Source organism: Castanea sativa, chromosome 1 (genome assembly GCF_040712315.1).
Source record: "Castanea sativa cultivar Marrone di Chiusa Pesio chromosome 1, ASM4071231v1".
NCBI classification, from domain to species: domain Eukaryota; kingdom Viridiplantae; phylum Streptophyta; class Magnoliopsida; order Fagales; family Fagaceae; genus Castanea; species Castanea sativa.
In genome coordinates this window covers 75,467,368-75,482,591 of record NC_134013.1, presented here as the reverse complement: position 1 = coordinate 75,482,591, position 15,224 = coordinate 75,467,368, and the positions used below count along the sequence as shown (strand labels likewise).

Sequence of the window (15,224 nt, the reverse complement as noted above, 5' to 3'; positions counted from 1 at the left end):
CAAGCAAAATAATCGTTTCTCAAGTGGAGGGCAATGTCTTTCTAGCTCTTCTTTTCTAGAAACGTCCAATTTGGGCAGCAGACTCTTTATGTAAGAAACATCATGGCAAGGAATATATTCATTGAATGTTAATGAGCAGCACACACTCAGTCCAGTTTCAGAGATCAAAATTGATGTTTTTCTACAAGCAAGAGCAACCTTGTTTGTAAATGTAGAAATACTTGCAATTGTTAAATATAACAATATCAATCACAATAAGTAGGGTTAGTAGTTGTCGTGGACGGCGGCTAGGCTTGGGTTTCCATCAGCGGCAGGTTAGTGATTGGGTTTCTTCATTCTCCCTTTCTCTCTCTTGTGGGTGGGTTTGTGATTTTTTTTTTTTTAAGAAGCGATGGTTTTGTGAATCAAATACTGGTTTTAAATTGGTATTGGTTTGTGAATATATTATGTGTAAAATTATTTTGTAAGTGACACTACTAATGACAATTAGTAAAAGAATTAATACAACTTAGTTTTAAAACTTGAAAGACTAATTGTGCTTGTTTGAAACTTGAAGGACTAATTTGTGTAAATATATTATAAAGCAGTTGCCAAAATAATATTTAAAACATTACAACCATCTTTTTTTATTTTTTATTTTTATTTTTTTTAATTAAACATTATAGGCATCAACATTCAACAGGCTAAGGAGGGTACTAGATATAAGACATTAAGACTTGTTTTATTAAAGGGCTATTACGCGGGCCTCTCTTGACCATATTTGGGTCCATTGTATGTACTCGCATTCAAATAGGTAATTGCGTGTCCGTCTTAGGTGTGGACTAGAACCATTAAAGTGGGCTGGATATAAAGAGCCTACATATACAATTTTATTTTCAAAAGGGAAATTGAATTATCCCATGCATAGATTTTTTTTTTTTTTTTAATAAGGAACTCAAGGAAGCATGATTTTTTTTTCTTTTTTTTTGTGACCAAAAGGAAGTATGCGTTGAATATAGAAAAATATTTTTCGTATAATGAGCGTGAAAAAATATATTTACTACTTAAACATATTTAATCGTGTATAATTGAGATATGAGATTTTGCAATAAATAATAAATTTAAAATATTTTAATTTTATAATAAAATCATATGTTCCATTAGCTATATTTTTTTCTGACATAAACTATTTTTTTACGGAAAACTTTTTGAGAAAAATTACTTGTTTTTCGGTGTTCAATTTCATTTATGAAAATACTTCAAAAATGGTTTTATTAGTATTACTATTTGGTTGGTACAAAAAGTCACGGAGGTTATACAATTACTCAAGAATTCCATTACACAATAGAATTTTCTCATAAAATCTAACATAATGAACACAAAATGCACAACATCAACATCTAATCTCACAACAATCCAACCAACACCAGATCCAATTTGAACATTGTTCCAACCAACAATAACGTCTAATCTCACAATAATTTCTCAAGGTGAAAAATTGATCTAATAATTTCAAAGCCACAAATGGCTCACCACATCTCATATGGATTACTTACCTTACCTATACTAACTAATTTAACCTTGGATTGCAGATACTAATGTAGATAGAAACTCTGTCCCCCTTGCTTAATCATGTCTACCTAGAGGTGAATAGGATGGTAGAAAAATTAGTAGAAAAATGGGTGTAAACAAGTGTAGTGAGAATGAATTTGAATCGTGCAATAGCCTTCATTTACTCACAAATACTTTTTTTTTCATTTTTTCACTTTAATTTTTTTTTTTTTTTTTTAACATCTTTGATCTAATGACTGATATTAAAAATAATCTTCTTAATTTCTTAATCCGAGTGAGTAGTGCTATACCATATTTGCCACACCTTTTTTATTACTACTTTTTTTGGGATAGGATGGGTTTTACACCCCCAAGAAGATAAAGTGCTTGTATTTTATGACTTTGTGTACGTGTGTATAAACAATAAAGTATGTGTTGTAGTGCTTTAAGTATAGAGTAATACATACACAAAATATTTGACAATTTTTTTTTTTTCACATTTATTGAGTTGATAAGTTTTTATTGGTTCTCATTTAAGCACGTCACTAACATCACTTTTTACTCATCACTCACAATTTGTTACATTAGCAAGTGTAATTTTTTTTTTGTCAAATTATTTGTTTATAAACTTTCTCATTTGGAGTATGTCTAATATTTATGGTCCGTTTAAGTTCAAAAAAAAAATATTTATGGTTCATTTAGATTAAGAGAGAGTAGAGTAGAGTAGAGTAAAATAAAATTGACTCAAAATTAGCTTATTTTCAGCTAATTCTACACTACTCTCCTCCACCCTCCCTCCCTCCCAAGTCCCACCTCAATTCAAAGAGTCCTTATGTAAGAACAAATGTTATGTAATCTTTATGATTATTAATCTAAGCATAAGTTCTATGCCAAAAAAAAAAAAAAAGAAAGAACATGAAATAGTCCAGTAATCCAATGTTATCCATTAAAAAAAAAAAAAAAAGGAAGCAAAATGTTAAGTCCAAATTCTTTAATTTTCTAAAATTTTGCTTGTGACTCATCAAAACTAAAGCCGATGAAATTGATGACAAGTAAATTAGTTAGAAATATAACCTTATCAATTTGCTAACAAGTAACAACCACGCCATAGAAATAGAAATGACGATAGACGATGAGAGCTCAATATACGTGGGAGGACTCCCCTACGATGCCACCAAGGACAGCATCCACAGAGTCTTCGAGCTTTACGGTGCCATCCTTGACGTTAAGGTCAAACCATCTCTCTCTCTCTCTCTCTCTCTCTCTCTCTCTCTCTCTCTGTAACACACACTCTCTTATGAGTTTGATTTCGCTTCTGATTTTCGTTTTCGTTCTTTCTCGTATTTTAGGGTTTTATGTCACGGTTTATATGCTTGTTTTTTAATTGATACCACCTCTCTTGCTTTGTTTTCATGGTTATAGTAAGGATTAACTGACCCATGTGTTGTTTGGCATTTGGGGTCGCATGTTTTCCATTTTCCAATTCTATATTTTTGGAGGTGTTTTAGCTGTAATAATTTCCCGGGAAAGCTTTTTCTATGTGAAAACAAGGTTGCCCATGTGAACTACTTTTTGTGTACCGAACCTAACTGAATGGCAAGCGTGTTTTTTTGAAGCATTTCTAAGTAAGTGATCTGCGTTGGGGCATGTGGGCGTAATAGGTGGGGAATTCGTGATCAAATTTTACATCTTTGAATGTTGACTATGTGAATTAATTGGATTGAATTTAATTAGTGGGTTAGTATGTTTTGGGGTCGGAGACAGCTGAGTCTGTAACTGATTGCTTTAACATCAAATCTTGTGTGGAATGATGGATGTAGAATGATCTTTCTTCTAATTCGTTGCGTGAGCCATTTGGTTTACTCTCGTTGCTAGTAAGCAAATTTTCGGTTGTATGTAGGTTTTTTTTACATGTTGGTTAACACATTGGTTGATTGCTAAGGATGGATAACGAACAAGTTTATTGACCCATTTTGCCTGCAGATTATTAATGATCATAGTACTAAAGGAAAATGCTATGGTTTTGTTACTTTTGTAAATCCTCGAGCAGCAAATGATGCCATCAATGACATGAATGGCAGGGTATGTGAATTTTCCATTTCCTATTTGCTTTGATTGAATGATTTTCCATAAATATAACATTTAAAATTTTTCTTTTTATTGTTGGTTAGAGATTTTTAGACCTTTGACATTATAAAGCTTTATGTTAGACTATTGATGGGCGAGTTGTTAGAGTGAATGGAGTGAGGACTAGAGGTGGAAGATCCAACTTTGGTAGAGAAAGCTTTCGACATAATTTTGAGAGGGGCACTGACTTGGATAGAGGTAGAGATCGAGAAAGGGGTCATGATCATGATAGGGATCGGTATCAGGATCGAAATGGTGATTGGTCTAGAGAGCGTGATAGATCTCGTGACCGTGAGCTGGAGAGAGAAAGAGGACATGACCATTCACATGGTCATGATCGAGCAAGAGACCTGTTCCTTTCAAGGGATCGAGATCAAGATAGAGATATGGTAGATAACGAACACAGCAGGATCCACGACCTGGGGTGGGAAAGAGACCATGATTTGGATTTGGGACAAGGGAGGGAGTGGGACAGGACTAATGGTCATGATAAAAGTGTTGACAATGATAGAGATCAACAGCCAAAGAGGCAGAACGGGTAAAATCTTTTTTACTGTGCCAATGACTCTAGTTTATTATATGTACATGATTTTCATTAGTCAAGTCTTGTCATTTTTTGGTGTTTTGATATTAGAACATATTTTATGCTTTATGAATGAGCAACAGAAGCTTTCATCCATTTTATGGTCAATTAACTTGTGCACATATTACTTATTTAGGAAAAAGAAAAAAGCAGAAAAGAAAAGAAAAGGAAATTGCTTGTATGTATCTTCTAAAGTTTTCCTCTCCATTAATAGAAGGTCTGGGCTTGTGTTTGGTTTTGACATGAAGTAATTGATGCGATACTCTAAAAGACACCTTAGAGAATATGTATAAATGAAAACTTAGTAGTAGCCCCAAGTGCTTGCTCAACTCTGAGAGTGGTACTAGTAAGGTGGAACTTTGCTGTTAGTTAGTGACAGAAAATGATTTGCAGGAAATTGTTACGCTGAGGTTTTATTTAAGATTAGCCCTTTTTGTTTTGTTTCAAAACTTCTTTTCCCAGTCAATAGTATGGTTTAGATTTTTTGAAAGCATAAAAATGGGAATTCTAAATCTGGCACTGCTATACGGCTTTGATGGGCATTGAGATTTGAATTTGTGTGAATTTAAAGTTGCCATGCACTTGGTTAGCAAATAGTCACGATTAAGTATTACCAACACTTTTTGAGAATCAATATGTTGTTGTCCCCTGATATGTGAGTACATTAATTAGCCCCTTTAATAAAACAATCCTAAAAAAGCACTGATAATCAAGGTGCAATGGGATTTTCACATCTAGAGTTTATTCATCTTGGTATTTATTGTAACCCTGAATGCTTCTGGAAGTTAAGTATTGCGTGCTGTACAAATTTTGCATGGCACTTTGTTTCAAAATTTCATCTGTGATTCTGTTGAGAGGTTTTTAAGTCCCTTAGATGATATTGATGACAATTCACTTACACTTTTTGTCATCCTCGCCCCCTAAACTCTCTCCAGCAGTTTTGGTATTAATGACAGACGTGGTAGGGAACTTTCATCCGAAGCAAGTGATGATTACAACAATCAGGTAAGCTGAGCTTCTTTATATTTTCTTGATAAGGTTGTATACTACATGCATTGGCTTTTGCTATGTTAATTTTGGGGCCCTTTTGCTTGCTTGTCCTATTTGCACTATTAGGTAAAAGAAGAACTGGATAGATCAACTCAGAGGTTTGATGAACTTACAAAGGAGGTTAGTTTTATCTTTTAAGAATTGAATTAAGAGAATCACGCTAATATTTTTACCAATTGATCATGCTACCAAAGTTGTGCATCCAATCAGCTGCCAATTTGGCAGAACCGTATGCATTTGATTTATGAAATATGTACCAAAAGTATTGGACATAAAAGCATGCTTCGCACACACAGACACATACATGCCCTGCCACGCTATATACTTCAGCCTGGGAAACACCATCTAAGGGTCTTTAACAGACCTGCCAAAGTTGTCCTGAAACTCTATTTTTTATCATTACCACCAGTGGTGTTGGTGGCAAAAGAAACTAAAATTATTTTCTTTGTCAGATTCCTCAGATCGAAGAGAGGTTAGTAGAGAAACGGAATCTTGTGTTGGATTTACAGAAAAAATCAAAGGTAATTTTTGTTCCAATATATTGCACTTCTTTTTTAGCTGATATGCCCTTCCATTTTTATTTTCTTATCACTTCTCCAAGTCCATAAATGCCCCTTCATGTTCTCACTGGAAATATGATAAATAAATGCAGAAACTGGAGGATGCATTGATTGCTTCAAAGAAGCACACTTCATACCGTCAGGTGCAGTTGACCAAGGTAATCATTTTGGTTATCAATCGGTTATTAAGAAACTCCTCTGGACATTGCTTGGGATTAATGGTTGCTTTTTTGTGAATTTTCGCAGCTGTATAAATGTTTTCTGCAAGTGAAAGATTACTCTGACAGACTTAAAAGCTGTGAAGAAGAACTCCAGGTTTGTCTCTCTGGCTATTTGGAGGCTATGTAAATAACATTGTTGATTTTTGTATTGTTATGTGGTCTGGAATAAAATGTTGTGCTTTTGCATGATGCCCACAATCTTATAAGCAGCATTCATCTCATCTCTTGGCTGTGGACATTTCGGCCTTCAGGGTATGGTATATATTCAAGTGCAGTTACATATGGAACTAGCATAGGATAAGCATTTAAATTTTAATTACAAGGAGTTGATAAGATGCATTTCTAGGCTATACCCCTACCATTTATGGGCAGGGAAAAATATAGTTTAAATTGCAAATTTCAGTAGTTGTAGCAGCATTCAATAGATCATACATGATACAACTGCTCAGTTTAAGATACGCTTAATAATTAATGAAAAGGTTTACCCTTTTATACTTGTTTTGGACATGGTAAGGTAGGGGAAGTGTAGTGGTATTTGTCTATGCATAGGATCAAGTCTCCCAATGAGCTCGAGCTCCACTTTTTTTTCCTTCTATTCCCCTACCCTGTTCTCTACCATACGAAAAAGATTATTTGAGATCATGAATTTATGATGGACAATATATGTTGGCACATAATGTTAAACTTTTGTCAAGAGCTTGTAGCTCAACTAACACTTCATGGTGTTTTCAATAGAGATGTTTAGGATTCAAATCCCTTCTCTAATTATTGGTTTATCCACACACAAAAAAAAGTGTTTAACTCAAAATTTTTCTTGCAGACTCTTGTTGATACGGCAATGTTAGAAACTGATGTTGATGATGATGTTGGCTGAAAGGATGGGGTCCTAGCAATTGGAAATGCATGATGTCCTGTTTAAGTTTCAGCACAGATCTGTGACACCTTTTATCTTTTAGGGTTAGATTCAGTAATGCTTTTGATGATGGTTATGGTAGCATGTAGCTTATGCAATTTGGTATAGATTTGTGTGGATCTTTCTAGGCCTATGTACATGTTAATTTCAAATCAACTGGAGAAAATATCTTGTAATAATATATGATGTTCAGACTATCAATTTCCCTTATTATCAATTCAGCCAAAAAAAACCCTTATTATCAAGCTTTCTAGTTTTCTGTGTTTTTCTACATTGTCTTTGTTTAATGAAAAAGCTTAGTTTCATTTTTTCTTTTTCTTTTCACCAATGCACAAGTTGATTGTGACATGGCAGTTATGCCAACACTGCCAGAGTGCCAGACAATCGTTAACTCTCTGAAGATTGCTTTTTTATGGTGTTCTTTTGAATATCGGGTATATACACTTTAGGTCTTTAAAAAAGATCTTGAGATCTGAAACTAGTGTGAATGCCAATATGGAGCAAACACTTTAACCATGCAATGTCAAAATTAAAATGCTGTTTAATTTAAACAAGAAAATGAAAAGGCAATTAAGAAAACGCTGTTTATATGTTTTAAGAAAGCTGAGAGAGACACAGGGTGGAAAGAAAATCTGGCAAACACTTTCGGTGCCTCTTTTTTGTTAACCCAATTTTTAAGTCCCCAAATAATTGAGACAAAGCTATCTTGATCTTGCAATGCATGTACCACTGTCTTTACTCAATTATTGTTCAACTTAAAATCTTATACCGACTAAAATCTACCTCCTATCAGATTATTTGCTTCACAAAAAATTCACTACTATGGACATTTTATATGTTTATCTTTATCTTTAAAGAAGGAACTAGATACCAACTTTTAAAGATAAGGATTTGAAAGACAGAAGGATAGCCACCCGTTTGAATGGTAGTCCCCTCCTCCCTGTAAAAGCATCATGAACTATGTCCATACTACTTTGCAGACGAGTAAAAACTAAGAAAATATGTAATTATTTATTTATTTATTTATTTTCTTATTAAAAAAAAAAAAAAAGCATGTAATTTCATGTCCACCGGTACGGTGGACACAGGTAGTCCCGGCAGTCATTATCCATGTGCACAAAACACAAAAAGCAAATATACCTGAAAACGTCAAAAACCATATAATCCAATCTTCAATCTTTTCCAATTAGTAGGACATCAAAGCATAAAAGGAAAAGAAAACAAACACTCACTTTTTTCCTTATGCCCTTTTTACCCCCCCTCTAGCTACCAACATGTATTTTTTTTGTTAACAAAATAGAATAAACACATGGATACAATACAAAGTTACAAACATGCAACAGACTCTTCTAAACCCTCTAATCCTAAAACTCTTTTAGCCTTAGAACTTGAGAGTAATCCCACTTCCATTGCTTTCCTCACCATCTTCTCTAAGTGCAACCAACCCTTTTCTCTCTCTCATTGCATTGTTCTCACCACTCTCACCCTTCCAGCTGCTGCTGTCTGACTTGCCATCTTCTATACTCTCTGACCGGTCCCCCGTGCCTCGGACGTCGGATTCCGGGGAGCTGTGGGCCTGGGACGTGGTCTTGTAGACGTGGAGCTGGTGGTGGAGGGGATGGTGATGCAATTGGTGGTGGGTTGGAGGGGGTGGTGGTGGTGCACCATAGTAGTCTTGTGGTACTGGTGATGCACAATAGTGGGGTGCTGCATGAGACCCTGGATGTGCACCATACAGTGCTGAGGCTCCTGAATGAGCTGCTGCTGCCGTGGCATACTCTGGTTGGACCCATATGCCACCTAGGACTACAAGCTGGGGTGTTGGTCCTCCAGCTGCTTGTGGGCTTGGGCTTGGTCGTCTAGTGTGAAGCCTATATTTCTGTGTACAAAAAGAGAGAAAGGAAGACAAATCATTATATTATAGTCTGTAGTGACTCTGTACTACGACATTTATTCAGAGAAAATGCATTGTGCTGTGGTACGTTTGTCAGGGCAGGTTAAAATAGTACAAAGGCTCTTTAATCCCTGCCTGCATGAGAGAGAGAGAGAGAGAGAGAGAGAGAGAGAGATACCTGCAGGTGACTTTTAACTTCATCATTGGTCAAACCATCAACCTTCATCAACTCCCTGATCTGCTTTGGAGTGGCTACTGTTTCCGTGGCCCAAAAAATCAGTACAATAAATGAGTAATGATAGGGATAAATAACAATTTTCACAATAATTACAACATCACTTTCATGGGTCTATCACATTAACTGTTGTTAAATTAGACTTATTATACTAGCAATGATAATGGGTGCAGATATTGATAGTGACAATGATAGTTTGATCATCATCATGATTAAGACTAATCAAAATCCATTTGTTATTATTTTTGCTTTACTATATCAAAATGATCATACTATTATCTTATTCGTCAAATATTTAAACCCTATATTACGTACCTTGAGAACCACCAAGCATCTGAAGAGCATTCACAAATCTCCTATGCAAGTCAGGTGACCAACACCTCCTGGCTTTCCTGTGAGTCTGATTGGTGTTAGAGGAATTGTTTGCTCCATTTGTTTGCCCCTCTGATGAATTACCAGCTCCTTTTCCTTGCTCAACCACCACCCCTCCATTGCTAACCTTACCATTAATATTCTCTCTTCTAGGACAAGAAATTCCATTCTCAGTGTCCAAGCACTTCTTATCCTCCATCTCTTTTTCAGAGGAGGCAAGAGCTAGATCAGGAAGAGCCCGTAAATTTGGACTCGGGCAAGGGTTCCTTTCTTTTGAGAATGGATGGAAGGCTCCTCCATTTCTCTGCTTGTTATCTAAAGCTAGTTTTGGACTAACATTGAATCCAATATCAGGTTCTTTAGGGGATATAATTGTGGATTGTGGTTTGGTTCCATCACTTGCTTGGCTCCATAATTGAGCAGTTTCCATCCAACTTGCCTTATCAGAATTGTTTGGTGATTTCTCTGAGATTTCAGATGCTGAGTGTTTGAGGGGTATGAATTCTTCAAGCACTGGCCTTGGACCTTGGTTCGCTCTATATGCCTGTAGCCGCTGCCTATATTCCTCTACAGCTGAAAAAAAAAATTGTAATTATGTCATTAGACAATTTTTAAAAAAAATTATCATTTAAAATCTCACTAGAGTTTCATATTGATGCTATGGATCCTTTTAATTATTTTAAAAATGTTTGGAAAACTAAGAGGGTCACTTTTCATTCTTCTTCTTCTTTTACTGAGTTTAGAATTAATGTTATTCTGGCTTTAATTCTTTAGAAAATGTGTTGATTGATTGGCTGCTTTGGAGTTAAAGAGAGATGAGCTCGAAAATCAAAGTTATACACAAAGAAAGCTATATCCCTCACTTCTATAAATGAAAAAAGATAAAGAAAAAAGGATGGAAGCTGAGACATCAATGAATATCCACCATTAGTAGATAGTAAAATATATAATATCTTCATATCTATATATGCATGATTCTATGCATATCTATCTATATATGTGTGTATATATATATAACCATCAAAAAAAATTTATCATTGCATAAGATCTTGAATAAGCTTTTATAAGCTTGCTATTATAATATGTGCATGATCAGGAAGATATATAAATGGTACCATTGGTAAGGAGTTGCATGCAAAGGGGAAGCTCGCGCTTGAAAGCATCGATCTTGAGGCGTTCTTCCTCGAGACGAGAAAGGTAATCTTCGAGCTTCTGGGTCTGGTCATTCTGGTCTCCAAAAGATTTGAGTAGCGTAGAGTAGCTACGAGGCTTGCAGTCCAGGCTTAGTTCAGAAGGTGATGCCATCTTCGTTACGTAAAAACAGCAAGACTAAACAACTGTTTAGTAATGTTCATGCACAAATAGGAACAGAGGATAATATATGTGGGAACAAACAATGGCAAAAGAGGGTGTTTGGCTTCTTTCTTTCTTTCTTTAGGTTTGAGTTCAAGTGGGAGAGACAAAGAGAGAGCGGAAGAGAGAGAGAGAGAGAGGATGTTGTTTGTGAACACAAGAGGATCGAGGGGGATCGTCCTCTTTTTAGGGCTGAGTTCAAAGGGAATAAAGCAGGGTTTTGTGTGTGTGTGTGTGTGTGAGAGAGAGAGAGAGAGAGAGAGAGAGAGAGATAGAGAGAGAGACGAAAAGAAAAAGCAGGAAGGGATAAAGCAGAGGGGATATTTAGTAACTTCTTGCAAAGAACAAAGGCTAAAGAAAAGCTAAAAATGAGAGAGGTGCTGTGAGAGAAGGAATCAGAGAGTCTGACACTAGAGGGTCATGTGCTTAGGCCCTGGTTTAAGAACCTTTGTACGAATTCAAAATCACCAATACAAAAGATGATTCTTCTTCTTACTATTCTCCTTTATTTTTGTTTTCTTTTTCTTTTCTTTTGTTTTTAGTTTTATTCCCTTTATCCCTAGCTGTGTGACCCTATACTCCTTCTTTTACTTGTAAATCAAACTTCTCTAACAGTATAATCTTTGAGTGTTTATTATATAGGAGTATAAAGCTTCATCTTGTTCAACGGGTGTCCAACATCTATTTTATTTTATTTTATTATTACAAAGCTATATTTGGCTCGGTATGGATATCAATTACCTTCAATTGAACCTGGAACCCATATCAAATGAATTGCATGGTACAACTATTTTTTTAACATGTAATATAATAAGTCTAATAATACAACATTTTTACAACCGTTAAGTTAGCTAAAAAAAATGATACGGTAGATATTACACTAATGACAATTTACCCAAAAAAAAAAAAATTTGAAGTATATTGTACGTACAGCATTATTGTACCTATCCGGTATTGAAGTGTAAAAATAAACCATGGCAGCCCATAAAACGATCAAAAGATGTGATTGGATTCCAATTGAATGGTCATGATCTACTTATTGTTTACTATGTAAAAGTTTAAGCAAAAAAAAAAAACCTCCACCACACCAACAGCTATTAGATGTTGGACACGTGTACGGCGAAGTACTACTTTGTAGGTTTCCTTACCAAGGTATATATCTCCTCCTTATAATATAAGACTTAATGATTCTAATATGATTAAGTTATATAGAAAAGACTTTGGAAACGAGCATATACCATCAATATAAATTTTTACTAGCTAGCTACCACACCGTATATTGAAGAGAGAGAGGGAGGACATATTCAAATGGGGCTTAGTATCAATATATCCACAATGCAACTTTCTTTTTGGCTTCAAAAGTTACATAATTGCTCTAAAATTGAGTGCATTGAGAGAGAAGAAGGAATATCTAATCTAAAATGAGACATTCACTATAAAGAATATAATATTTTTCTATAAGGAAGGAATATCTAAGTTCCAATTCTACGACTCCAAATTAAGAGAACACAACCAGCAAAGCTTAAAGCGGAAAAACCACCCTCCAAAAGAATGATAAAGGAGCCTAAGAGAGGAATCTTCTTCTGCTACTAACTTTAATGAAGTGGGTAGGAAGGTAAGAAGATTCTCTCTAAACTTAGAGCAACTTTTATGGAGTTTTGAACCTCCGTGACAATTCGGATTCGGGTCACTGTAATGCGAGCATGTTTATCTTCATTTTATTTTATAGTATATAGAAAAGCTGAGACATCTCTGTTCTTTTTCCAGCTAATTTATTTTAAATTATATTTATGGGAACTTCAGCAATTTTCACTTTGAAATCAGAGGAAGACTTAACCAAGAACTAGTGGTTTCTCTGTTATATGATTTTATTCTACAAGTTGGTGAAAGCATTTTTGTTTTTTTTGAGAATCAAGTTAATTTGTGAAAACATAACATAACCAAGAACTCCCTAAAATTTTAGACTTCTAATTCCTTAACATATCTTCTTATTAAGAGGGAGGGAAGGGGAAAGTTGGGTAGATAGATTGAATTCTTGATTATTGTGTTCATCTTTGGAAACGGGCATGGATTTCATCAGTCAATGTTTTAATTTTTCTTTTTGGTTTCTTTCTACTAGGCAATCAGTCATATTTTTAGCATGCACCATGCAAACATAATGTCAAATAAAGCATCGAACTTAGAATATAGTATACATGCATATGCACATAATTTGAGCATATAATATGCTAGAACAGCACAAGCATCTAACTTGGAGCTATATAGCTTTTGTTATTTGCTTGAAAATTTGGTAAATTAGTACTTGTATGTTTTCATGGATGAGCGATGGGATGAAACTAAATTGTTTATTCAAGTCTATTTAATTTAGTTACAACGGTATCTAACCTAACTTATTTTTTAAATCAAGTTAGTTTAATAAGTAAAGCATCTTGTCATCGAATAAGAGATTTGAAATTTGAACTCCGACTAAATTACTAAATTAAAAATCAATTGGTACTTTTGTCAAATAATAAAGAGCAATTTATCACCATAAATGATATTATATGTTGAAATTCTATCGTATTTATCAATATTTTATAAAAATAAAGTCCGCGACACAAATACTCTATAATAAACGTTAATTATACACCTATGTGTACAATGTGTGTACACTACATCAATTAATATTGTGTTCAAAACATAATTTTAGTTAAACTATGAAATTGTGTTTTCAAGATATGATTTCACGTTTTCAAATTTATAATTGAAATCGTGTCTTCATGAACACATAATTTTCAAAAAACATTAACTATAATAAAATATAAATTTTAATAAATCATTTATAAAAAAAAAATTACAAAAAAATATTTAATTTTTTATAGCTTTCTTAAATCTTTTTTTATAAAAAAAATTCTTAAAATAAATAATTAATGAATACTCTAAAGACTCACATTAACAAAACCCATAAAATATGCCCATTAATTGATCACAACTCTATATTTTTAGATTTATAAAATTTAATCTTTTTAACTATAAAATAAACTAGAGATGGAGATCAAAATATGAAGCAGAGAGAATTATTTTTCCTCTGTACCATGCTTTCCTTGAGGTAACAAGAAATTTGGTGCATGAACGGGGCGGGCAGCTTGGCCCGACCCATTTGCAGCCAGTTGATGAAGTATATCTTAGCAGTAAGAGATACCTTTTTCATGAAAGTTAAAGGTGCAAGTCCGAGAGACTGCATCGAATTCCCTGGGCAGAGAAAGAGAGAGAGAGATAATGCAATAATGATGGTTGGTCACTTTCTAAAACCAGTCTTCTGGTACAAGCCTCCAACCCACACCTTTTGTGTAGATTCTCTCTTTGTATGTTTTTGTTGCGAATGAAAAGAAAAAAATAAAAGCAGTAAAGGAAAAAATGAAAGAGATTCTTCTCGTGACACGTGCCATGATATTCTCCCATATCTGTCCTTCTGAATATCCCTTTTGTCTGGTCTTAAAATCATAAGAATATTCTCCACCCATCTCTCATTTTCATATATACTATACTTTAATATTATATTATTATTATTATTTAATTTATCTTCTATTCTCTTATATTGTTTTTGGTTAAGACCAAAATTGCGAAGAACCGAAAACGAGGTAAGTGCGTGCGTTGCTGAAAACCTTGCAAGTGTAAGATAGCTCTATGTACTTCACTTTGCTAACATGAACCATATATGATGGTGCTCATTATTAATCTACGCTAACAATATCGAGTCCTAGAAATGTTGGGTGGGGGACCTCACGTCACTATGGTCAATTGCAGAGAAGCTGCTCCCACACAGACACAGCACATGGATCCCACATATTGTGAGAATTAATTGATTATAAACGAAGAAAACAAAACTTATTTATATTATTTGTTATATCTTATAAATAAATCAAGTTGTTTCGGTTTAATTATTAACTAAACTAAGTTCAAATATAATAATGTGCTTGTGGCGTATAATGAAAAGCGTGAATACTTTAGATTTTGTCCTAGCTAAATTAGTGACGAAACCAAGATTTAAGTTCAGAGACGACAAAATTTATAAACAATCTACACGGGCACGCACACAAAAAATAACATTAGTATATTTGTTCTACTATATATTTCTATTAAAAATTTATTTACGAATGAATAATTTTTTTAATTAAAAATTCCGTTTACAATTCTTATAAAAGATTTTATTAGTTGGACAATTCAAGTATAATTCATATGAATATGATATTGTAATTTTAAAAAAACGAAATTGTGAGCTTATATACACTTGAAAATTAGAAAATTGTGATTCTTTTATCATTTTTATCACTTCAAAGGTGATAATAATTTTTTTTTTCAATCTTACCAATTAAAACTTATGCTTTTTACTTATTCGTTTTTTGA

At 34.1% G+C, this 15,224-nt stretch overlaps 2 protein-coding genes across 7 annotated transcripts; one reads left to right on the top strand and one right to left on the bottom strand.

Annotated features, from left to right (window-relative positions):
- The first annotated feature begins 2,589 nt into the window (after positions 1 to 2,589).
- LOC142629802 (uncharacterized) lies at positions 2,590 to 7,237 on the top strand. 5 transcript variants are annotated; one of them, XM_075804151.1, is made up of 10 exons: positions 2,590 to 2,760; positions 3,514 to 3,612; positions 3,741 to 4,195; positions 5,176 to 5,245; positions 5,357 to 5,410; positions 5,743 to 5,811; positions 5,943 to 6,008; positions 6,097 to 6,165; positions 6,282 to 6,323; positions 6,892 to 7,237. In XM_075804151.1, the coding sequence occupies exons 1-10, from the start codon at positions 2,650 to 2,652 to the stop codon at positions 6,943 to 6,945; spliced, it is 1,089 nt and encodes a 362-aa protein (XP_075660266.1). In that variant the 5' UTR covers positions 2,590 to 2,649; the 3' UTR covers positions 6,946 to 7,237. The 5 variants fall into 5 exon arrangements, with proteins under 5 accessions (XP_075660266.1, XP_075661529.1, XP_075660864.1 ...); XM_075804749.1 differs by having other exon boundaries at positions 2,601 to 2,760; positions 5,179 to 5,245; XM_075806776.1 differs by lacking the exon at positions 2,590 to 2,760 and adding an exon at positions 3,266 to 3,404.
- An 889-nt stretch (positions 7,238 to 8,126) lies between these two features.
- Positions 8,127 to 10,996, bottom strand: LOC142606911 (myb family transcription factor EFM). Of its 2 annotated transcripts, none has more exons than XM_075778283.1 (4): positions 10,601 to 10,996; positions 9,429 to 10,058; positions 9,057 to 9,133; positions 8,127 to 8,863 (listed from the first exon to the last, which is right to left on the bottom strand). In XM_075778283.1, the coding sequence occupies exons 1-4, from the start codon at positions 10,788 to 10,790 to the stop codon at positions 8,366 to 8,368; spliced, it is 1,395 nt and encodes a 464-aa protein (XP_075634398.1). In that variant the 5' UTR covers positions 10,791 to 10,996; the 3' UTR covers positions 8,127 to 8,365. The 2 variants fall into 2 exon arrangements, with proteins under 2 accessions (XP_075634398.1, XP_075634406.1); XM_075778291.1 differs by having other exon boundaries at positions 9,057 to 9,130; positions 10,601 to 10,995.
- Positions 10,997 to 15,224: the final 4,228 nt, after the last annotated feature.